Source organism: Eriocheir sinensis, chromosome 10 (genome assembly GCF_024679095.1).
Source record: "Eriocheir sinensis breed Jianghai 21 chromosome 10, ASM2467909v1, whole genome shotgun sequence".
NCBI lineage: Eukaryota > Metazoa > Arthropoda > Malacostraca > Decapoda > Varunidae > Eriocheir > Eriocheir sinensis.
This window is the reverse complement of record NC_066518.1, coordinates 16,921,496-16,947,510: the sequence shown is the minus strand read 5'-3', so window position 1 is coordinate 16,947,510 and position 26,015 is coordinate 16,921,496. Positions and strand designations below refer to the sequence as shown.

Genomic DNA, 26,015 nt, shown 5'->3' with positions numbered 1-26,015 from the left:
TTTGACATTTTTACAGTTGAAGTCCCGTGCTAGAATTACATTCTTGCTATTTCTAATAATGTTCTCTAATGCTTTACTTGTACCTTCCTACAGGTTGTTATAAATTTCATAAGTCCAGCTTGCTGTGTGTGTGTGTGTGTGTGTGTGTATTTTCCTAGTTGTATCTACCTAGTTGTGATATACAGGAAGTGAGCTATGCTCGTTTGGTCCTGTCTCTGAGTCTCAAATGGTCAAACTTCGCTTTAAACTAGTTTATGTTTCTGGATTGAACAACATCTTTGTCTAGGCTGTTCTACTGGTTGATGCATCTGTTGGGGTAGCTATATTTCTTTACATCTTTTAAGCATCTTGTCTTTCTCAGCTTCCTTTCGTGTCTTTTCGTTGCTCTCCCATCCCATACAAACAGATCCTCTCCATCGATTTTATCTATTCTCTTCATCACCCTGAAAACTGCAATCATATCACCTCTCTCTCTTCTTTCTTTTAAAGATGGTAGTTTCAACTTTTTCAATTTTTCTTGGTATGTTAAGTCCACCAAGCTAGGGACCATCTTGGTGGCTGCTTTCTGGATTCTTTTGATCTTGTGTATGTGTTTTTTTTATGTTGGGACCATATTACTGTTGCATATTCCAGTCTTGGACAAATCACAGTTACTATCAGTTTCATCATCATCTCTTCATCCATGAAGTGAAATGCCATTCTTATATTCGTCAACAACTTATATGTTTCTCCAACAATCTTGTTAATATATTTCTCTGGTGTCACATTATCCTGGATCAACACTCCCAGGTCTTTTTCCCCTTTTGGCATTTGGATATTTTCCTTTCCCATCGAGTAGCTCTATGTCGGCCTTTTAGTACTGGTACCCAGTTCTAATGCCTTGCATTTCTTTGTATTAAATTTAATTTCCCACTCCTGGCTTCATTCAAAAATTCTGTTAAAATCTTCCTGCAGCCCTTTGCAGTCCTCCGTTTTTATTTCATGATTTTTGCATCATCTGCAAACAGGCTGGCATAACTGTTTGTCCCTTCCACCATGTCGTTGATGTAAATCAGAAACATTACTGGTGCCAGTACTGAGCCCTGTGGAACTCCACTTGTTATTTCCCTCCACCCTGACATGCTCTTTCATTACTGTCCTCATCTGTTGGTCTTTTCGGAAGTCCCTCACCCACTCCAGGCTTCCTATATGCTCTAACTACCATGTGTGTGTGTGTGTGTGTGTGTGTGTGTGTGTGTGTGTGTGTGTTTAATTTGCATTAGTTCACATTCTCATGCACCTGCAGGACAGTCAAGACAATCAGTCTGAGGTGCCAGTGAGGAAAGATGTGAGGTTCCATCGAGTCACCAGCAAAAGGCTTATTGTCACCAATTTGAAACCTCTTCACAACTACAGCATCACTGTCACTGCATCCACCACCACATTCACTGGCCCTCCATCTGTCACCTTTGTTACTCCAGATGAAGGAGGTAGGAATAATGATCGTTGCAGCTCAAAATAACATTCATTACATGATAAAGTATGCTAGTGGTATGTTCCATTATAAAAATATTTAGCTTGCTTACATTGTTGATTATTTATTGTAAGTGCACTAAAATTATACCACAGTACTAGTTCCTCAAATTTCCCATTTCCCATATAGCAGTATAGTAGTTGGAGTAGTAGAAAGATACCTATATAGTAGTAGGAGTAGGTAGAAAGACACCTATATATTAGAAGGAGTAGGTAGAAAAACACCTACCGAAACAGGCGTAAGCCACTCCTGGTGAGGTATATATGGGAAGCGAGGAGGGTGCTGAAGCCCTCAAAAGACCCTTCCCATGTCCTCACTTTCCATTTCCCTATTGTCTCATCAACACCAGAGAGTAGTTCAGCATGCTCTCTAAAGACAGATTCTCTCTCTTTCCACACCACACTACATTCACACAACATACACACCATCTCCCAAAATTTTACAAATTCAAAATGGCGAAAATTAGCATTGCCTCGGAGTCCCCGCCTTGGGGGGGACCACAAATTGCCCAATGGAGGACTCCGCTTTTGGCTGCCGACTTGAGAGGTGTCCTGATAACTCCTCAGACCTTTTTCTGATCAATTTCTGCAACATTCACAGTATTCGTTCCAGTATCCATTCTGTGGAGCACCATCTCACCTCTTCCTCACCGAAACACAAGTCTCGGCAGCTACTGACAGCAACCTCTACTCTGTTCCCTCCTACTATCTCTGTCCTAAATTTCAATCCAAAGCTGGATGTTGCGCCTACATGCACAACGACATCACTTGCTCTCGTGCCCACAACCTTGACTCTTCTGAATTTTCCACCATCTGGCTTAGACTTCATTGTCATTCTATTACTAAATACATCTGTGCTGTTTATCTATCACTTAACTCCACTAACTATGTCAAATTCTTTGACTACTTGAGCTCGCACATCTTAACCCACAATCTTCCTTCACTGAAATCTCCATCCTAGGAGATTTTAATGTTCACCACCAGCTTTGGCTTTCATCCTCTTTCACTGACCAGCCTGGTGAACAAGCCTTCAACTTTGCTCTCCTCAATGATCTAGAGCAGTTGGTTCAGCACCCTATACATATTCCCAACCGTCTTGGAGACAGGGCCAACATACTAGACCTCTTCCTTAATTCTAACCCTTCTACTTACTCTGTCAAACTGTTCTCTCCATTGGGCTCCTCCGATCACAACCTTAATATTGTATCCTGTCCTATCGCTACTGTACACCCTCTGGACCCACCGAAGAGGCAATGCTTCTGGTATTTTGCTTCAGCTCGTTGGGACGACCTGAGGATGTGTTTTTCCGATTTCCCGTGGAATGATTACTGCTTTCAGGAGAGAGACCCCTCTGTGTGTGCCCAGTGCATCATAGAGGTGATTGTCTCTGGAATGAAGGCACACATTCCACATACTTTCTCTACCTCTCATGCTAAAAAGTCTTGGTTTAATCACACTTGTTCTTGTTCTTGTGCTATCAAAGATAGAGAGGCAGCTCACAACAGGTACCAGAGCCTTAGCACTACTGCTAACCATGATCTTTACGTTTCTGTCTGGAATTGTGCCAAATTTATTCTTTGACTTATCAAAAGCTCTTTCATCCATAGGAAATGTCAAAACCATGCTCTTTCTAATTCTTCCAGAGACTTCTGGTACCTAGCTAAAAATATCTCCTCCAATTTCACTTCTTCATCTTTCCCTCCTCTCCTTAACCCTGACGGCAGCGCTGCTGTCTCATCTATCTCTAAGGCTGAACTCTTCTCTCAAACTTTACGTAAAAATTCCACTCTGGACAGTTCTGGGCATATTCCTCCTAATCATCCCCCCTCTGACTCCTTTATGCCTGTTAAGATTCTTAAGAATGATGTTTTCTATGCCCTCTCTGGCCTCAACTCTCAGAAGGCTTATGGACCTGATGGAGTGCCTCCTATTGTCCTTAAAAACTCTGCTTCCATGCTGACACCCTGCATGGTCAAACTCTTTCGTCTCTGCCTATCAACATCTACTTTTCCTTCCTGCTGGAAGTACGCCTTCATATAGCTATGCCTAAGAAGGGTGACCATTCCAATCCCTCAAACTCCCGCCCTATAGCTTTTCTTTCCTGTATATCTTAAGCTTTTGAATCAATCCTTAACCTGAAGATTCAAAAGCACCTTTCCACTTCTGACCTTGGTCAGTATGGGTTCCGCAAGGGACATTCTACTGCCGATCTTCTTACTTTCTTAACTGACTCTTGGTCATCCTCTCTTAGTCGTTTTGGTGAAACTTTCTTTGTTGTGCTAGACATATCAAAAGCTTTCGATAGTCTGGCACAACTCTTTGCTTTCTAAACTGCCCTCTTACGGTTTCTATCCTTCTCTCTTCCTTTATCTCCAGTTTCCTTTCTGGCCAATCTATCTCTGTTGCAGTAGATGGTCACTGTTCTTCCCCTAAACCTATCAACAGTGATGTTCCACAGGGCTCTGTCCTATCACCCACTCTCTTCCTGTTACTCACCAGTGATCTTTCCATAACAAACTGTCCTATCCACTCATACGCTGACAACTCCACTCTGCATTTTTCAACTCCTTTCAACAGAAGACCCTCTCAACAGGAATTACAAGACTCCAGACTGGAGGCTGCAGAACGCTTAACCTCAGACTTTGCTATCATTTCTGATTGGGGTAAAAGGAACCTTGTCTCCTTCAATGCCTCAAAAACCCAATATCTCCACCTATCAACTCAACACAATCTTCCAAACACCTATCCCCTATTCTTCAACAACACACAACTGTCACCTTCTTCAACACTAAACATCCTCAGTCTATCCTTAACTCAAAATTTTAACTGGAAACTTCGCATCTCTTCTCTCACTAAATCAGCTTTCTCGAGGTTGGGCATTCTGTATTGTCTCCGCCAGTTCTTCTCCCCCGCACGGTTGCTATCCATGTACAGGGGCCTTGTCCACCCTCGTATGGAGTATGCATCTCACGTGTGGGGGAGCTCCACTCACACAGCTCTCTTGGACAGAATGGAGTCTAATGCTCTTTGTCTCATCAGCTCTCCTCTTACTGATAGTCTTCTACCTCTTAAATTCCGCCGCCATGTTGCCTCTCTTTCTATCTTCTATCGATATTTTCACGCTGACTGCTCTTCTGAACTTGCTAACTGCATGCCTTCCCCCTCCCTCAGCCCCGCTGCATGCGACTTTCTACTCATGCTCATCCCTATACTGTCCAAATCCCTTATGCACGAGTTAACCAGCATCTTCACTCTTTCATCCCTCACGCTGGTAAACTCTGGAACAATCTTCCTTCATCTGTATTTCCTCCTGCCTATGACTTGAACTCTTTCAAGAGGAGGGTATCAGGACACCTCTCCTTCTGAAGTTGATCTCTATTTTGGCCACTTCTCTGAGCGCTTTTTGTGGGAGCAGCAAATAGCTTTTTTTTTTTTTTTTTTTTTCCTTCCTAGAGCTGCTTCCATTCCTATATATATATATATATATATATATATATATATATATATATATATATATATATATATATATATATATATATATATATATATATATATATATATATATATATATATATATATATATATATATATATATATATATATATATATATATATATATATATATATATATATATATATATATATATATATATATATATATATATATATATATATATATATATATATATATATATATATATATATATATATATATATATATATATATATATATATATATATATATATATATATATATAAAAAGACCCCCATAAATATGAAATACAGACTTTACATAATATATATACTTGTGCAAAATGTGCCAAAAAATACTATGTTGACTAGTCCCCTTGAAGAATGTAATTAGTCAGCCTTAATACCTTATCTTATTGCTTCATTTTCCCCTCAGTTCCCACACCACCACTCAATGTGACATGGGTGCCTGCAAGCCCTAAGGATGCCATTCTCACCTGGAATCCGCCACGTCTTGTCAATGGCCATCTGCTTAAGTACCTTGTAGCGTTCTCCCACGATGAACAGGAATGGCGCAATCAAACCATAGACCCCTATCTCACAACTACTCAGGTCAGTTCTCACCACTCTCTCACCACCCTTCTATCATCCATTCTTCCTCATTCTGGCATGTGTCAAGTTTAAGTTAAGCAAAGCACAAAAATTATTAATATCAAAGTAGAGACACAAAGTTCTGTATCCTTTAACCAAAGATCACTGGCAGTGGCAGTGGTCAAGTGGTCAGCAAGTGGGTGTGGTGAGCCTGATGACCTAGGTTCAAGTTCCACCAATGCATGCTAACAATTTTCAACCAGTGCCGAGTAACAGAAGATTACCCATATGCTGCCCAGATCTTCAATTAATCCTAACTTCATTGACTTCATTCAAATGGAGCACTGGGGGCAGCATGGGCCAAGCAAAAATACCGTATTTCCTGCCATATAAGACACAATTTTTTTCTTTTCTTAAAGAAGATTAGAAAATTCAGCCTTCATCTTAAACCCGATGGTCAGGTTTTGGTGGACTCAGGGGTTATTGTTACATGGTACGAGACCAACATCTAAAACACCTCCGTTTAACACAATAGTTCCCAGATGTCCCCAGAATGAAATATATATGTTTATAAATTATTAGATGTCGATTACAAATGAAAATAATGCTACAATATAAAATTAATATAGAGTGTGTTAGATTGTTCTCTTGATGCTTTAGATGTGAGATGCCCATTGTTGGCGTAGATACAAGATGGCTGTTGTTATTATTGGTGTTAACACCTTATAAAGACAAAACATGGCATCATTGTATACACCTGTCATCCCCGACCCCGTAGAGGACCACCACCACCGCCGCCCCACCCCACACATTACGCCGGGCCCCATAGATGACCACCCCCCACTGCCACACTACCCTACCCATTACCCCTGGCCCCATAGAGGACCACCCCCACTGCCGCCCCACCCCCACCCATTACCCCCGGCCCCGTAGAGGACCACCCCCACCACCGCCCTGCCCCACCCATTACCCCCGGCCTCGTAGAAGACCACCCCCACCGCCGCCCCGCCCCACCTATTACCCCTGGCCCTGTAGAAGACCAACCCCACCCATTACCCCCGGCCCCGTAGACGACCCCCCCCCCCCCCTTACCCCTCCCCACCCATTACCTCCTGCCCCGTAGACGACAAACATCGCCGCCCTGCTCCGCCCCACCCGTTATCCCCGGCCCCGTAGATGACCACCCCCGCTGCCCTGCCCCGCCCCAACCGTTATCCCCGGCCCCGTAGATAACCACCCCCGCCGCCCTGCCCCGCCCCACCTGTTACCCCCGCCCCTGTAGATGACCACCACCGCTGCCCTGCCCCACCTCACCCATTACCCCGGCCCCGTGAGGACCACCTCTGTAGTTGCCCGCCCATCCATTACCCGGCCCGTGAAGACCACTCCCACCGCCACCCCGCCCCCCATTACCCCCGTCCCTGTAGAAGACCACCGCCCTGCCCCACCCATTACCCCCGGCCCTGTAGAGGACCACCCCACCCATTACCCCCAGCCCGTGAGCGACCCTCTGACCCCTGCCTTACCCCGCCCCACCCGTTACCTCCAGCCCCGTAGAGTACCACCCCCACCGCCACCCCGCCCCACCCATTACCCCCAGCCCCATAGAGGACCACCCCACTGCCGCCCGCCCACCCATTACCCCGTCCTTGAAGACCACCCCCACTGCCACCCCGCCCACCCATTACCCCGTCCCCGAAGAAGACCACCCCCACCACCGCCCCGCCCCCACCCATTTCCCTCGGCCTTGTAGACGACCATCCCCCCCCGCCTTACCCTTCCCACCTGTTACCCCCGGCCCGTGAGCGACCACCCCGCTGCCCTGCCCCGCCCACCTGTTAGCCCGGCCCAGTTGAGGACCACCTCTGCTGTTGTCCCGCCCCACCCGTTAGCCCGGCCCGTGGATGACCACCCCGCTGCCCTGCCCCACCCATTAGCCCCGGCCCCGTAGATGACCACCCCCGCTACCCTGCCCGGCCCCACCCATTACCCCCGGCCCCGTAGAGGATCACCTTTGCTGTTGCCTCGACCCACCTATTACCCCGGCCCCGTACTGGACCACCCCCATCGCCATGCCCCACCCCGCCCCACCCGTCACTCCTGGCCCCATAGTGGACCACCCTCTCCATCCCGCCCTGCTCCTCCCACATATCCCCCGGCCCCTTAGCTGACCACCCTCGCGACCCTGCCCCCCCACCCGTCACCCCTGACCGTGTAGTGGATCGGGTGACGGGTTCGGCTATATATATGTGTGTACTAAAATGTTTGTTTATAATAAAGTAAGGTGGTCAAATGTAATACTGCATATACATTAGGTCCAATGAAAATGTGGATTTTTTTTTCTTAAAATACCGTATTTCCCGCCATATAAGTTGCATTTTTTCAGAAAAGAAGATTCAAAATATCACCCTGTGTCTTATATGCTGATGGTTAAGTTTTTGTAGGCCTAGGGTTATTATTACCGGTATGAAACCAACACCTAAAACACCTCCATTTGACACATTAGTTTCCAGATGTCCCCAGAATGAAATATACCATATTTTGCGGTGTGTAATGCGCTCTTTTTTCACTCAGAAAATGCCAAAAACTTACCCCTGCACGGCATATGCCAAAGGTACAAATTTTGATTGATATAAATAATTTGATGCAATAGAAAAGGAAAGTGTGAATAAGCAAAAGAGAGGAGGAGGACATGTGAAGCGATAAAACCATACAGGTCACGAGAAGAAAAAGACACATCACATGTGAAAGCTGTGGTGCGGCGAGAACACGAAACACAAAACACAACAACGCCGCGGTGCACCAATCACCAGTGTGGCGGGTATCTCGGCAGTGATGGTTAAATCGGCTATTACATGGGAACAATATTGGTAGAGCAAGGTGCTGCCTGACATGACTCTACTCGGTGGCCATGGGGCGGACTTGGGCAGATTAATCTGGAGGGATTTCTGCTGTGCAGTGGCCCAGTCAGCTGATGTTTTCTGTGATACATGTTTGAAAGAACGGATATCCGTGGATGACTCAAGTGTTTATTGTAAATGCATTTTTGTTTCTCTTTGTAAAAATAACTATATTAAAACATAATATGATTGACAGAAATTAATCAACATTATTTCTACCTAAAAGTAGGTATACGGTCCCTGAAAGTCAAGATCAAGACCAGAATTGCCCATCGAACGTAGCGCCCCTTGCCAAATTATAGGTGCGTCTTATACTCCGGTGTGTCTTTTGTGGCGGGAAATACGGTAATACATCACGGCAGCCCCTACCAATAAAATTTGCCTGCACTACTAACAGGCTGGGGTTATTCCCCCAAGAAAGCCTACCATAACTATAGGCAGCACCTAAAAAAGAAAAAAACTGTCTAACCTCTCCTTTTTACATGCTTCTTACAGATACAAGACCTGGTCTCCAACACCAATTACACCCTACGCATTGCAGGGGTGACAAGGAAGGGTGTTGGAGCATCCACCACAGTCTTCATATACATCCGGGCAACACTGGAGGGTGAGCCGCAGATAACCACTGAGTGTAAGTCAATCCAAGGTCACACATTGGAAAGTTTGAAAGGCAAAGGCATTCCTAGTGTGTATTTACTTAACTGTGTTTATCTAGTTGTGATATACAGGAAGTGAGCTACCCTCATGGAGTCCTGTCTCCAAATTCCAGATTATCAAGTTTAACTAAATTCATGAATAGTTCTGGCTTGAACTATCTCTTTTTTTGAGCTCATTTCAGGTGTCATTACATCGGGGATGAACCACATTTCCAATGACACATTTCCCACACATCACAGCTCCTCCAACTTTAGCAGTTTTTATAGTAGTGACATATTTCCTACAAAGATACACCACATCTACACACAAAAAACTATTGTAACATTTCCTACACCAAGAAAGGCAGCATATCACAAATCCTACAGGTCAGTCAGTCTACATAATGAGAAAAGTCAGGTTCACATTCAGACATGAGTTGAGTCAAGTTAAGGCTCGACCTAACACTGTTCTTTTCTCAGTTCATAGGGCAAGGAAGGACAAGGAAGGATGACACCAACTTTTCCCCACCTAAGGAGATATGAAATTTTTGGGCCTTATGCTCCACTACAGTTACCCTGGCCAGGACAGTGGTTCTTGTGTCCTGCTGACACGCTGCCTCCTGTGCAGACTGCATAACTACTCTTGTGGCCACAGCAGATTATAACCCTGTAAAACATGCTGCATGTCATACTCTCATTCATGGCAGGCTTTAGGCATTCATTTGAAAAGTTCCTTTGAAATGAATGTGCTCACGAAATCCAATTTCAACTTGTTTTACATTTTCATTTGATACACTTATGTTGTAAAAATAAATGCGGTGAGTAGGGGAAAATAATAAAATAAATGGTTAAATGTGTGTGTTCTTTTCAGGTCTCTTCTGTGCCTCCTGTGTCACCAGTGAGGAAGAACCACATGGAAGGAGTAGAGGCGAGTTGAGTGTGCGACACATGTCACACACTCACCTGAGATTTGAAGGCAGGACCCCATGAGGGTAGCTCGCTTCCCACATATCTACTGTGTTGTGTACTGTTGAATATGAGTAACTAATGGCTAAAACGCTGGTGTGACACTGCTCTCGCATTTTACACTCAACTTGCTTCTACTCCTTCCATGTGGTTCATCCTCTCTGGCAACACAGGAGGTGCAGAAGAGACCTGAAAAGGACACACACACACACACACACCGCCACCGAGATTGGACGTGTGGGCGAGGGGTCTCCCAACTACCCGTGTAAAAATCAGCTGACTCGTCGTCCAGGGTTGTGTTTTGCTATGGCTGGGCCATGCTTCAGTGTTGGAATCGTCTCCAGTGAAGTGTTGTAGGATGAGTGGGAGGGAGGATGATTTGGAGTGGATAACACCAAGAAGAGGAGGAAGAGGAGCACGAATGAAAGAACAAAGGATGGATATAGGGAGCAGTGAAGACAAGAGTGGAGAGGAAAGGTACGAGAAAAAATTTTTTGGATTTGCGAGTACAGGTAACTCTTGATTTATGCGAGTATTGTGTCCTTGAAGAGGTCGCGTAAATCAAAAACAATGTAAATCAAACAAGAGGAAGGTTCCTATCGAAAAATAAATATTCACTTCATTCAGTGAAGAGAGAGAGAGAGAGAGAGAGAGATCCATATCACCAAGATATCCACTCAGGCACTCAGTTTCAGCCTCACTCGTGTGAGGAAGAAATGAGCGACTGGCTAGTATTGGTACCAGTACCGAGCAGTCTGGTACCAGTACCATACCGTATAGCTGGTACCGTTAGTACCGGTACCTGCCCACCCCTATTGTTGAGTAGCGTGGCAGCGTAGGTACTGTATTGTTATTCAAGTGGCGCGCAGGAAGAAATGAGCTCAGCTGTGTGGCCACAGCGCCGTGTGAGTCCAGTTGCATGAGACATCTGGTGGCCACTCCATAAAATATCGCGTATAAGTGGAAAAAATGTGTAAATTAAACATTTATTATGATTTTGGACCCCGCGTTATTTAAAAAACGTGTAAACCAAACTTGCGTAAATCGAGTTACCTGTAAGGAATCCGCTATATATAAAAGAATTCTGCTTATGGAAAGGAAACTAGACAAATGGATCAGAATAGTCAAGAGCAGAGACGAGGAGGACTTACAAAATAGGGAGCAACAAAGGGATCTCCAATCACGAATGCGTAATTTGGAAGATGGAAAAAAAACTGATTCAGGAAAATGAAGAGTTGAAAGAGAAGTGGGCAAAATATGAAAAAATGATGAAGGAAGGCCTAGGAGTGGCAAGAAAGGAAAATGAAGATCTGAAAGAAATAGTGAGCAGGGAGGAACAGAGGGTCAGAGAAGAAGTGTTGGGTGAAATGAAAACCTGGGGCTAGATTCACAAAGGCTTTGTGCATAGTTTTGGGCTCTTAGTGCATAGTTTTGAGAACATTGCAATACACAAAGCTTACGCGGTAATAACTACCCAACTAATCGATGATGTCACGGGTTAGCGCGCGGATTTACAAAGGTTTAACGCGCTCTGTGTGACGCTAAATATGTTTTTAAATAACTACTGCCTCGAAGGTGTAGTAAACGCTAACAATATTATCATATTTACATATATATGCTTATAAATCACATTTTTCAGCTTGAAATATAACTTTGCGAGTAGAGGAAGCCCATTTCTTTATAAAATGATGAGATATAAACACTTTGAGAGGCATATGATAAGTGTGGGCGGTATGGCAACACCGACGCCTGGCCGGGGGATTGCCAGACCTCCCTCCTCCTTCATCTTCCTACCTCCTCATCCATTTGATCATCCATCCATCTCTACATTTGTCCCTCCGTGGGACCACGGACCTTTGTCGGGTGACAGCCCATGAGTTGGGCTGCAGATATGGCAAGACAGTCTTAACTTTTCCTCGTTCCTTCCTTCCGTCTTTGTCTGCCTTGGTATTTATATGTGCCACATTATTTTTAATTTGCTCTCTTCCTGCCTCAATCTCCTTTTTATCTTCTTTTTCTTCCCCTTAAGCATGTTCTTAGATAACAAGACATCGAACAGCAGAGTTACCTTGACGTTAATGTGCAACAAACGACAAAATAGTTAAGTTCCTAGATTACGATTTAGTGCAGTTTGCCTTAGAAGGAAGAAAATGGGAAAAGAGAACGGGTTCTTTTGAAGCGGCAGCTGGAGGGGGCTCCCTACGATTGGCTGACGGTTTTGTGAACATGCTTGTGATTCGCTGTAAGGCCAATGACATCATCAACCAATCAGCAGCCTCGCTGACTCAGCGCGCCTCTAACTACCATCTAAGGTTTGCTTTGTGAATCTGACGCTAACGTTGGTCGCTAAATCAATAGTGCGTAGTTATGTTAGTTCGTAGTTAGTGAGTATGTTTGTGAATTCCGCCCCTGGAAAGTTGAAAATGAAAAAGCTAATGTAAACCTCAAAGAAGTAATTGAAAAGCAACTGAAAGGAGAGAAGGAAAATATAGGTAACTCTCAATTTACGCGAGTATTGTGTCCTTGAAGAGGTCGCGTAAATCAAAAACTGTAAATCAAACAAGAGGTAGGTTTCTATTGAAAAAATAAATATTCACTTCATTCAGTGGAGAGAGAGAGAGAGAGAGAGAGAGAGAGAGAGAGAGAGAGAGAGAGAATATCCATATCACCGAGATATCCACTCAGGCACTCAGTCTCAGCCTCACTCGTGTGAGGAAGAAATGAGGGACATTATGAGCGACTGGATAGTATTGGTACCGGTACCAAGCAGTCTGGTACCGGTACTGTACCGTATAGCTGGTACCATTAGTACCGGTACCTGCCCACCCCTATTGTTGAGTAGCGTGGCAGCGTGGGTACTGTATTGTTGTTCAAGTGGTGCGTGGGAAGAACTGAGCTCAGCTGTGTGGCCGCGGCGCCGTGAGTCCAATTGCGTGAGACATCTGGTGGCCACTTCATAAAATATTGCGCATAAGTGAAGAAAACATGTAAATTAAACATTTATTTGGATTTTGGACCCCGCGTTATTTAAAAAACGCGTAAACCAAACTCGCGTAAATCGAGTTACCTGTATAGAGAAAGAGGTGGTTAAGGGGAAAAAAAAAAAGTGATCTTGATCTTGATGTCACAGGTGGCTTGGGATTTCTCCCCAGCCAGGCCTTTGTATCGGCAGCTCCTGAGAAGGAAAAAACAAAAACATACAGAAAGTTGGTATTCTGCTCGGGGCAAGGTATCATTGCCTACATCTTGCACGCCACATGCTCTCCAGGAACTCTTTCACTGCCTCAATCACTCGTCCATTCGTCTCTCCACTGAGCCCCAGCAGCAGCACCATCCACTCCCATACCATCCTCCCATTCACTCCACATCCCATCTCACTCAGAAACACCTGTATCACCTTCATTCTCTCCCTGTCATACTTTTTACATTCCAGCACTACATGCTGCACAGTCTCGTCCACACCCATCACACATCTGGCACACTTTGCTGCGGGACTCAGACCATCTATAGTTCCTTTCATTTACATCCAGACACTGTGCTCTAGCACGGAAAAGAAGATTACCTCCCAGGCTACCCTCATACCACACCTCACACTTTGGGGCCTCTTTCTCCCTGTACCAGTTGAGGGTTTCCTTTCTTTCCATCTCATTTTTCCACTTGCTCAATCCCTCATCCTTTACTGCCATGTCTATCACATTCTTCCATTCCACTCAAACTCCTCTCCATTTCTGTTTGTTATTCTCCATTCAAACACATTTTGCCTATCTTCAAAGGGTAGGTATACCCACCTACTTAGCGCAACATTCCTGTATCATTCGCCCACATTCTACATTATCACTGTCACTCATCCTCTCACCTTTTAGGAATCTATACCATTCATGGCCACTCTCAAGCCCCTTCTCTCTCAGGCTCTGAATCACACCTCTTTCGCAGTCAACCTTCGCACTCCTAATCGTTCGTTTCATCAGTCGCTGCTGCCTAACATATCCTTCCCATGCATTCTGATACGCACCCTCAGCTTCCTTGCTATCATGCCTCTTTCTCCTCAGCCACCGACACAGTTTATTCAACCTCTTCTGCTCCTTCCTTGCTTCCCTAACACTTGCATTCCACCACGGTTTGCTCACACGCTTTCTACCATTCATTTTGATATACCCAATGTTGCGGACTGCAGCTTTTCTTACATTCTCTACAAGCCTCTCATTCAGTGCATCCACATCCTGCACACCATCAAACTCCCAGTTTCTTTCTCTCAGATCTGCCTGGAAATTCTCCCATCCTACATCTCTTAGCCTCCACTTTTTTCTGACCTCTTTTGTCATTTCATTCTTACCCATCAACATTCACTCTACTGTCAACATATTATGGTCAGACACAATATCAATCATTCTCTCCTCATCTATCCACATGCGAGACACACATTCACACATTCCTCCATTCACCAACATATAGTCAATCGCCAACTCCTGGTCTCTCGCACTCCAGGTCACCCATCCCTCTGCCATAGTTTCATTCAGGTTCTCCAGATCCATATCACTAGCAAACTCAGCTAACATTTCCCCATTCCTGTTCATGCGCTCACCTAGCATACCCATGTGTGTGTTCATGTCACCTAAAACAATCACTCACTCTCCTGCATGCTTCCTCATAATTTTCCTAATAGTGTTGTACTTCACCCTGTTCTCTCTAGCTGCCCTTTCACCCTCCACAGTCATGTACACAACAACCATTACTACTCTCACTGGTCTGCCCTTCCTATCCTTGCATTCCACTCTCAAAGCCAAAACATCCTCACTGCCAGCACTGTTTCCTACATCCAACTCTTCCATATTCAAGTGCTTTCGGTGGAGAAAGGCTACGCCTCCTCCCATCATCGTCTGTTTCTCGCGGCCCTTTCCTAACATCACACACTCACTCTCCTCAAACTGTACCCTACCTCTAAGGTGTGTTCAGTCAGACCAACCACATAATACTTCCATTCATTCAGCTCCTTGCACACGTCCTCATACTTCCCCACACCCCTGCCTCACATTCAAACATCCAATTTTCATGCATTCGCTCGCCTGGTTGGTGTCTTCACTTCTCCGCACTAGGGCACTCGAGCCCATTCATACAGCCTCTACCGGACGGAGGGACTTCATCTAATGCTTTAGCAGCCTTTTCTTTGGTGCATTTTTCAAATTATGAGAATTTAACAGTGCAGGTGAAGATGATCTTGCTATGAAGTCTAGTATCAGAGAAAGCAGCGCTGGGTAATCGAGCCCCTCTGGTTAGCATTGCCATGTCATCAGTTGAACCCCTGATGATGTTTTGGAACACTCTTCACACTGCTTCTAATTATTTCATGGTAGCTATCGAATTACTACCACTTGTTTCCTAATTCAAGTTGTTTAGATCAATAATGATAAAAATATACAATATATACAGACGGAATGATTTTCACATGTATGTATCTCTAAATATGTTGTTTCTTTGTTTTCAGGTGACAAGTCATTCTGAATTATTACCATAGCTGGGCGTTATCGCGATAAGTTACCGCGATACTTTATCGCTGATAACAAAATCGGATTATCGACCATCCGCTACTTATTCAAATATATATCGGTATCTTCGTTACTTTTGTAACCAAACTAGCGATAATCGCTACTTTTTTTCCGCCTCTCAGGAAATTTTTTTTGTCTCCTTACTGCGCATGCGTGGCCCGGTGTTGTATGAAAAAACTTCGCGGTATGAAATATCTTCGGTGATGAGATTTCATACTTAGGTCATGAAAATTAAAACACTAGGTTATTTTTTTTTATGCTACTCAAAAATCAATATATCATAGAGAAAAATCATTTAACTTTGCCCCCAAAATGATTATTCACTGCCTCAAATTTAATATTCCATATTCATTTGTGACCATGCCATGATACTGAAGGCACCCGGTGTTGTGTTATTTGGTGTCCCATCGTCAAAAGCTGGCGCTTTTGTGTACAAACACTGGTCTCTCGTGAACTGCGCATGCTCAGACCATTAAGTGTAGCCCTGTACAGTCTCACAATGCTTTTTTAACACATTAAGAGTTGCTGGAAAGCTAAATCAAACATACAGTACCACCATCCTCGCTGTTTCTAGAACGACGTACACTCTGTACATATAAATACGACTCGTACAGAGTGTCGTCCTAGAAACAGCAAGGATGGTGGTAGTTGTACTATATGTCTGATTAAGCCTCCCAACAACTCTTAATTACAGTTTAAAATCTTTGTGAGACTGTACAGGTCTACGCTTGCTGGTCTGAGCATGCACCGTTCATGAGAGACCAGTGTTTGTAAACAATTTTTGACGGTGGGGACGCCAAATAACACAACACCGGTTCAGGCATTTCTAGTATTAACGTCCATATGTACGTGTCAATGTGTGGTTTTAAGGTTTTGTAAGTTTCCTAAAATACAGATAATGAAAATTTGAATTCATCAATGTAGTTCTATCTGAAATATCAATATAGTATTGTTTTCGCCTATCGGACTTATCGCTAGCTAGTATCGGAATTGTGGATTTATATCGGGTATCGGTTATCGGTTATCGCCTATATTTGTGTCTCTAGTTAACAAATATCGGTTATCGCCGTTAAGGTTTTTCATTATCAGTTAACGGTTATCGGGAATAAGGTTTTCTGTTATCGTGCCCAGCTATGATTATTACCCCCAGATCTTTTTCCACTTTTTCTTTCACCATAATATCTCCCAATTTATAGGTGTATGCAGGTCTCATTTCACTTCTCCCTATATGCAGAACATGACTTGTTTTCATTATATTCCATTTATCAGGTTTTGCTTCATTCATACATCATCTTCCTGCAATTCTTCACTATCCTTCTTGTATCTTATTTTCCCGAATAATTTTGCATCATCCGCAAATACTCTTGTAGCTGTTAACTTCTTCTGGCATATCATTTATATAGATTATGTGTGTGTGTGTGTGTGTAAGGGGGCTATGTTTATCTATTCATATGCAACATTCCAATTTGTGCTCACATCAAAATATTATGAAATAAGCTGATATATAAAAGTGAAACATTATGGAAATTATCTTTAGTTCATGAAACTTAATTTTTTTACTTTGATATTTAAACTTCAGCAAATTTCTTTCCAGTTTAATTTTTTCATTAACCCCTAAAGGACAAGTGACCAGCAGGCAAAAATATTGGTGGATTCCATAAAAGGACAAGTGCCCCACGTGGTCTCCGTTTTGTATTACTTCCCTCGTTTCCTCGTAACTTTTGCTATTGCTCTACATCTGAAATATGTACACTAATCTACAACCTTAGGCCTAAATACATGCATACATAGGCTCAGAGGCTCACATGACTATTTACAAGGCAATTTGCACATGAAGTCAAGCCCTTTACCTCATGTGCACACATAGACCTTATTTGTTTATTTCTAATTGTTGTTATAAGTTATTTTACTATGATTTTCCTTGTTAAGTATCACATGAGTTTTTACTAGATGTATTTTTTAAAAATGGCCATTTTTTGTGTTCTTGGGAGTCGCTCCTTAGATTTGTTGCAACCTTTAGGGGTTGAGATGAGTGCTAATTTGAATGATGTGTACAGCTTGGCAGGCATACTCTATGAATTCCTTGAAAGGTTTTTAATTTCTCTATGAAACTTTCTCATGATCTCTGCAATCCTCATATAACTTTGCAAACTAACAACTAATCTTTTGTGTTTGTGTTTGGCAGCAGTGGTGGTGATCAGCGTGGTGTCTCTACTGGCAGTAGTGACCTGCGTTGTAGCAGTGTTGCTCTGCTTCAAAATCCTGCGTCTAAGAAACAACTCACCGTCAGTGTTCCAGGTAAGAGTGCTTTCTCCCCTCTTTCTTTCCTGCTCTTGCTACTGCTAATTGTAATGATGATTATGCTGCTGCCGATGAGAATAATGACATTCATGCAGTATTTTTGATTAATATGAATGAGGCATGAATTTGCTAAAACACCCGAAGCTACCTACTAAAGGGATGGCTCTCCTCATCAAGCATGAAAAATTGAATGCTGAATTAATGCACAATTATGATAATTAGATTCTGACTGGAGACAACCCCATAAATTCCTAAACACTGCTGATTTCATGATAGTTGTTGACACCTTGCTACATAAATTTGCTAACTGAGAATGTCATGAATGACCATAAACATGTGAATGGTCTGTGGTGGTGATGAACTAGTAACTTTCAGGGCAATGGACAATGCCGCATGGTGTACGCCAATGGGGTAAAGTCCTCAGGCAGGGATCATGGCACAGAACCTGATGATTACAAGCCCATGCTAGCCTCTCTACCCCCTGCCACACAAAATCATCACTTAGACACAAAGGTAAGGAATCTCTAACCCTGCCAGCATAAACTAAATGGAATGAGAGCGCATGACCTTTTTGTCTCAGCTGTCTCTCGCCTTGAATCTTTATTTGTACAGTATAAACACCTGATAGATGTATTCTAGAAAACTAACACTTCCTTATCTGGAATGAGCTACTGACAAGTGTTCATGTTTTACAGGGAGGCCCTGGTTCGCATGACGATGGCATTGTGGCTAACAGCTTATTCGACTCCAGTGCAATTCAAATGAACCAGGTAGCGTTTAGCCCTCACTCTTCTGCTGTTCCATACGCATCTCTCTCCTAGGGGTGTGTGATGTTTGTGGCCACCCCTAACTTGCTCCTCCCACCTCCAGGCCGACGGGACCAGTGAGTGCATGGAGCCTTTGCGGGACGGTCTCAGCCAGCACAGGATGTTGGACACCTTGGATGACATTGCTGATGCTAATGATGCCTCAAGGAGACTGCTGCAGAGCATGTCCACAGCACAGCCAGTATATTCCAAGAATATGAAAGAATTTGACCACCCAAGACCTATGTATAACTCCACTCAGGTTGATCACCACTCCTCAACTGAAGATGCTGGGATGGACCCAGCAGTTTCCTCCTAGAACATGCATTAGCCTTGATTCACGGGTGAAGGCACGGGTTTAGTGAGTACTTTTGATAGTAGGAGTCCCTTCTAAGTATGGATTACATTTTAGGGGTGATTTGTGGCATAATATTGGTCAGAATTCACTGATTATTGAAGTGGGGGAGGCAATGGATCTGTCCAGCTTGATACTACACCAAGCACTGTCCCTCATCCAAATGTGTTCCCACTTGGCGTGACAGATGGCTGTTAAAATATTATCTTGTGCTCCAAGGTTATGTGGGAGTGACAGGGATCACTAGTTTTTTATAAGGTATGATGATTGCTTGATAAATTATATAATTTATGCATGTGACCTATATAGATTACTGAAGGCATTTTATTTTCTTCCTCTCATGCCTCATATATTAAATACCCATTATCAGTCCCATCAAGTCTTGCAGGAAAACAAAGATGCCTTCTGAAACTGGTAACCAAGTATTACATTTTGCATGGCTGTTTTTTTCCATCACTGAAGGGCATGCTGCTTTTCCACCATAAGTGTTACGTTACGAGTAAATCTCAATATATTGGTTACTCCAAGAGAACATATGAGTACACCAAGGATTACTAACTGAAACTCGGTTTTCAGTCAGTTCTTAAGCAACTTTTTAATTTAAACATATAAATCGGAGGCTCATATAGGGTGACCTGAATAAATAAAGTAACATGGGAGACTATTTTTGTTATTGGGTACATTGTAACATGGACTAGTCTGAACTCCTTTGTTACTGTTTTCTTTTTCTGAATGCTATGAAGATGGGGAATAGTTTTCAGCACAGTGGTTGGGTTAACCATACGCTTCAATCATTTGGATAGATAAGCTGAGCTATCACATTTATTAATAGAGATGCTGTAAGGATCAGTGCTGAAAGATGCAGAAGGGTCAATGCTGGACATGGACTGTTTCCTGAAAGCACCATGTTCATCCGTTTTAACTTCCCTCCCCTCAAAACTGTTCTTGTAATGAAGTGAATAGTGGGTGTGTGATATGGGGATGTGATTATTTCACCCTCCTTTGCATATTTGCTTAGATTCTTTTATCTAATTTTATAGAATATTGCTATTTTTATACATTATAGAGAAAAACAAAAAATATCTCACAAAACATAAATCTTGTGCGGTCATTTTTCTGTGGTAGTCTGCAGTTACTCCCTCATCAGTAATAAGACCCTGAAGCACAGTACCTTGTACCATATTGTTTCCATACCATACAGTACTTTTTTTTTTTTTAGGATTAGGGTCAGTTTCATGTAATTCACCATAGATCAGATCAACTTGTTGCTACATAGGTGTTGAGTCAGATGTCTTTGTGCATTGTCCACAGTGAGCTTGGTCTTGTGGTGGTCAGGCCCCAAGCACTTGGTGGGAGGAAACAGTAATGACCTGGATGAGTTCAAGGATGTTTTCAGGGTGACTGAGAAGATGATCCATGCTTCAAATCTCACAGAAATGCCTCATACCGTAGTTAGAGTTTGTTGACATGTAGCCTCTTAGTATAAATATAGATTATATAATTCTGAAATGTCTCAGGAAAGCCATGTCAAGAAAGAGACTCGCCTAACATTTTGGGTGACTCGTGCATCTGCATTTCATATTATATCCCGGCATAAATAATTGTTACTATTTAATTAAAGAAGAAAGTATGTTCCAAGGATGCACATTCCAACAGTAACCTCTCGCAAGATTCTGCCAAGCACCTATCTTACAGCAGGTCGTAACCAATTGAAATGCATTTCTCTTCCCTTCTTGAGGAAACAGATATACAACTTGCTTCTAATCATCTTCCACAGTGTATGAATACCTTCCTAATTTCACAGCTGACCTTACATTTTATGAGGTTATGTGCTATGTGTGGGGTTTGTCTTGACAAGTCTAGAAATACCCAAATATATAAGAGATGGTTCCTATGTGGCAACCAATTAACCACTGAGTGAATAGGTACCATATTCATCAAATATGTAATAGTTTCGAAAATATGACCACCACACACCTCAAGTTCAAATAATGCCATTTTAAAATACAGGCTCAACTTATGCCTCTAGGCACGTACAAGTTCACACTACTTTTTATGACATTTAAGAGTTCCATCCTGATGTATGGCTTTATGCACCATCAAATACTTTAGATATATATATTTTTTTTATATATGCTACATAGATTTCTAAATGATTACAATTTCTTCAGACGTATACTCAAGGTATATTTTGTTTGTTTTATTCCCATTAGAGAAAATCATTGTGTATAACATTGTCTGGAAGAAAGAGATGAAACCCATACCCAAAATTAATTTATTATTCTAATGTAAGGTTCAGGGAGTGCTGGATAAGTCTGGGATTTGATAGGCTCAGATCAAAATTCATGTGATGTCAATTAACTGTTTTTGAGTTTTGAAAAACACTGGTAAAAGAGAGGTTGAACTTGTGAAAGTTTGACTAAGGTTAAAACTGTGATTATTTAGCCTTTGTATAATAGGTGCGAAAAAGAAACTCCTCTATCTTTGTATCTAAAAAGCTGCCAATTATGTCATTTGCTTCTATGTTTGAAAAGCTGCCAATTATATGAGACTTTGTAAGGGAAACATTCTGAATCCTATAGTATAACTGTCATTGTTAGTGACAGTGTTGCATACAGGGATTCCTTGCTTGATACTCCCTGAGCATGATGGCTCCATAGCGAGTCATCGGAGTTGGAAAGTGAGTGTTATGACCATGGCTTTTTTGTCAGAGCCATCAGGTGTTCTAGGTGTTTCTTAATGTTGTGATCCATTTGTATCCTTTATATTTAAAGTCTTTGATAACATCTCAAAGGCAGGAGTGGCTAGGTGGGTACTGCATGAAAGCAGGGCATGGCTGACAAACCCTATTATTACTGTTAACTACTAGGGCATTAAGTGGCAGTGTGTAGGGAGACCCATGGATCAACCTCAGAATGGGCCAACTGCTGGCTGTTTGGCTCCTCAGCACTGAGATGAGGCCCCAAAGCACATTTGTCATGGTCTCCCTAATCTCCTCCCTCCAGGTGACAGTTATGTACCTTAAAAAGCCCAACCAGCAAGCTTCTCCTGCCTTCAGCGTCCAGTGAGGCTCCACAACGCATCAGTCCATCAGAGTAGCTCAACATAGTGATCTGCCTGTGCCTTAAACCGGTCAAACGTCAATGTAAGGAACACTGCTGGTCACATAGGTCAGTCTCTTAGGAAAAGAGTGCTTTAAGAAACAGACTGATCCAGTAGCAATTATTTGTCAGCAGGTCATAGGACTGTGGTCACTGTAGACAGTGAATGAAGACATCAGTGAACCCCTGTCCATGGAAGGCAAATAATTTGTTCACTATCACACATGTCAAAAGTTGCCTGCTAAATGGTGCACATTATCTTGAAATCATGGAAACAGTAATTCTACCCACCAAGAAATCATTAACCAATATATAAACTGGTATGTGAGGAAACTGATATAAGTAAGGCTTTGTTTACTTAAGTTGTTGAGGTGAACAAAAAATGTTGCACTTTTTTTCCTCTTGTACAGCTAGAGAAAAGGCCTCTAAAAAAATTCACAGAAAAAGAATTATCAATTCAACAAAAGGTCAAGGTCATTTTCCAGTTCCATGTAACCATGTAAGTGTCTTGAAAGGCGTGCAAGGAGGATAGTGCCCTGCCCTCCCTCACCTCCCCCTGGCAGCCCTGCCCTTGCATTAGTCACTCAGTACCTGGGAGGCTGTGGCCCCTCACTCACTCCTTGCCCCCTTGAAATGTCTTGTGTATCTAAGAATTTTTGGCATTAATGTGACACTCTATTTTCTTTCACAGAACTTATTCCTCTTCACAGTGTAACCCCTGGACCCAGTTTATATTGTATAAATTATCTTGTAATTTTTTTATTAACTATTTTCCATTTGTTTGTATAATATACATTGGTGTAGCTCAATAAAGTGTGAGTCATGTGTTTCAATCAGGCAAAATGAAGGCCAGGCTATGGTCCTGGGCAGGAGTTACAATTCATCATTCTCTTGTTTTAACTGTTTTCATACCTCACAGTATAGCCGTAAGCCAATTTGTACAGTTAACATCAAGTATTAACAGATTTCTTCCCAGACATTCCATGGGAGTAGTGGTACTGGTGGGTGAGGCAAGCCAGGGGAGTGATCTGCCCTGCCCCACCCTGCCCCACCCCCGGAAGCCATGGATAAAATACATACAAGATAAAGCTGTGAATGGTGTTTTACTTAGCCAGGAGTAACACAAAAAAAGACAAGGATTACTTTGGCAGTGTACATAAACTACTCTCAAAAAATGGTGGCACACATGTGCACCTTGCACATCTCATAGCAAAGAAGGTGAGCTTGTTTCCTCTGTCTTCAGTTTTCTTCGTGGAGGGCAATTTATGGAGGTGATGCATCCATGATGAAGATACATATTAGCCAAAGTATACAATTTTCGTTTCCATCTTAGGCCAGAAATATTACCTTAACAACCTCCTTCACAACCATCAAATTCTCAACCCCCACAGCTTCCTCATAGAGCTCTAAAATCTCTTTATTGACCTTCACAACCCACCCCTGATGACCAGACTCTTCTCGACTTATATAACCTCCTCATCGACCCTCACAAACTCTTCTCCAACCTCTACAACCTCCTCAATTTTTACAATCTACTTGGTCGGGGGATTTATCCTCTCTAGAGTTATGTCTGTGGCCAAGTCTATCAGTCAGTGCAACCCCTGATTATGGACTGGCTATGGTGAGGCATGCATTCCCTACCTATTTATGAATTAAGTGCCTAAAGCAAACTAAAAGCAAGGCTCCATGGTGCAGTAGTTAGCGTGGCTAATCTGAAGGCCTGGGTTCAAATCCTGGCCCGGGCAAACGGCTCACATCCCACCCAGTTGTTTATCATTCCTTCCAGGATAGTCGATAAATAACTACTACCTGGGGAAACCTGGGGAAGGTAAACTGTGGTAACCCAGATGTTGCACTGGCCCTGTATCCATTGGTAATGGGTTCTCACCTACTACAGGCTCAAGGGTCAATGGTACAGAGATGAGCATTGCGGCCATATGCAGCTAATAGCGTATGCTCCAAACTTTACCCTACCTCCTTGCCCCATTTGGTTCGGGGTCAAAATGAACTAAACCACCTGCCCATATCTAGCAGTCAGTCCAACCCTTATTTTAGGTTGGGTGTGTCGTGGGAGGTTTTCCACTTCTTAAAGCATATACATTGATCTTTTTTTTCCAAACATTCCTCCCAGAATTTGAAACCAGTCCCCCAGGACAGAAGATGAACACCCTTAGCATCAAACCATAGGGATTCTCGTGGCTTATGGCCTTTTGGGCCCACTATCCATATCTTGATGACTTCCCTTCTCAGATTTTAATAAATTCCTATTTTGCCTCAATTTTTCAAAAGTTATTCTTCAAATCATCACATTTTCTATGGGAATGAGACTAGACCCTTCATAAGACATGGGGGTATCCATCCGAGCTACAGACCATATCCATGGCTGGCGACCATGGCTATCAGTTCGCCTCTTCGCTACTCGAGGCGTGCATCTCTATGGCAACAGTGACTCTTTACTCTTTGTTTACCAACTTTTTTTCACAGTTTCTACGTTGCCTACTGCATCATCATTTATGTTAGACATTTGTTTTAAGATTAGACATCAAAATAACCAAACCTTCAGAAATGATACCCCTCTAACATCAAAATTATATTATACTTGGGATGTTAAAAAGCAAAATAACCATGAACGAAATATGCAGGAGACGAAATTTAACATATGTTGCCTTCTTGACTGGACTTGGGCATTCACAAGGTACATAGGGGCCTGCATACATTCGCCACTCAGTGATCACATATACCATAAATCAACGCAAGCCTTATAACTTTTGAGCATTGGGTAATATTTATATTTTTCCTGACCAGGAAGTACTGTGTTTGGACATTTGGCTCCAACCAATAACTAGTATTCCAGAATGCAGAAATAGTAAAAAGTACGGATTCATTTGGGCAAGGAGGTATTTCTAAACAGTTCTCTGGGTGGTGCTGCATGTATAGCTACTGAGGTCTATTTCATGCCCTCCATGGAGAAACAACACATGAATGGATTCACCTCTAGCCACCTAGTGTCAAGGAGGTTTTCCACTTCTCGAAGAACATGAGAAATTTATCTGCTCAGGAGAATAAAGCTTTCCCAACACTTTTTGAGTCTTTATCCGTGTCTTGGGGTCGTATTTTAATTTTTAAAACATTTCGTCGCCCAAGTTCACATATTTGACATGGCTTTCGTAAGAGCTGTAGGCCTTTCCAGGGGTAGTTTTATGACCCTGGTGGTAGTTTGACCCTTCTTCTGTGCCATGAACCTTAAAAACACTCATGAAAACCCGATTGATCCCCTCTTTGACCTTTAGAAATAGTTGATGTGAGAAGCGATGGTGTCTTAAAATACAGCCCTTGGGCCCTACAACCCATATTTGTAAAAAGAATGATTCCACCAAAAACAAAAAATATTGAGATAGTCAGTCTCCTTAGCCCATTAGGTCTGTCTCCAAATTAGACTACTTCATGTGAGTCTCACCTGCTATATAAACACTCCCACTCCTCGATGAGCCTGCTGTGTCTATACAGTGGAACCTCGGTTCACGAACGCCTCTCATTATGAACACATAGGTTCACGAACAAATTTTCCGAACAAAAAACGTCTCAGATGACGAACGGTGTCTTGAGCTACGAACGCACAATCTGGCAACATCATGGGGCAGCAAGCCGGGAGCATCGGCTCAATGCAGGAGCAGTGTTGCCAGATTAGCTATATTCCAGCTAGATTTAGATGAATTTAGCTGAATCTAGCCAGAAAATATTGCTTTTTAGCCGACAGTTGGAAAAGGCAGCCGGAAACCCACAATGTTTAGTAATTTTTTAGCCAATGTTTGGTAATAAAGAAATACGGGGAGG

At 42.7% G+C, this 26,015-nt stretch overlaps 1 protein-coding gene across 9 annotated transcripts in view; it reads left to right on the top strand.

Annotated features, from left to right (window-relative positions):
- The window catches only part of LOC126996653 (protogenin-like), an 88,180-nt gene extending 64,903 nt beyond the window's left edge, over positions 1 to 23,277 (top strand). For 3 of the 9 annotated variants that reach the window (XM_050857337.1, XM_050857335.1, XM_050857343.1), the window contains 7 exons: positions 1,286 to 1,469; positions 5,420 to 5,595; positions 8,970 to 9,105; positions 17,804 to 17,916; positions 18,295 to 18,432; positions 18,615 to 18,689; positions 18,790 to 23,277. In XM_050857337.1, coding sequence (XP_050713294.1) covers positions 1,286 to 1,469; positions 5,420 to 5,595; positions 8,970 to 9,105; positions 17,804 to 17,916; positions 18,295 to 18,432; positions 18,615 to 18,689; positions 18,790 to 19,044 — 1,077 coding nt within the window. In that variant the 3' untranslated portion in view covers positions 19,045 to 23,277. The remainder of the gene's footprint in view (positions 1 to 1,285; positions 1,470 to 5,419; positions 5,596 to 8,969; positions 9,106 to 17,803; positions 17,917 to 18,294; positions 18,433 to 18,614; positions 18,690 to 18,789) is intronic. The other 6 variants (XM_050857336.1, XM_050857340.1, XM_050857339.1 and 3 more) reach the window with 6 other exon arrangements.
- Positions 23,278 to 26,015: the final 2,738 nt, after the last annotated feature.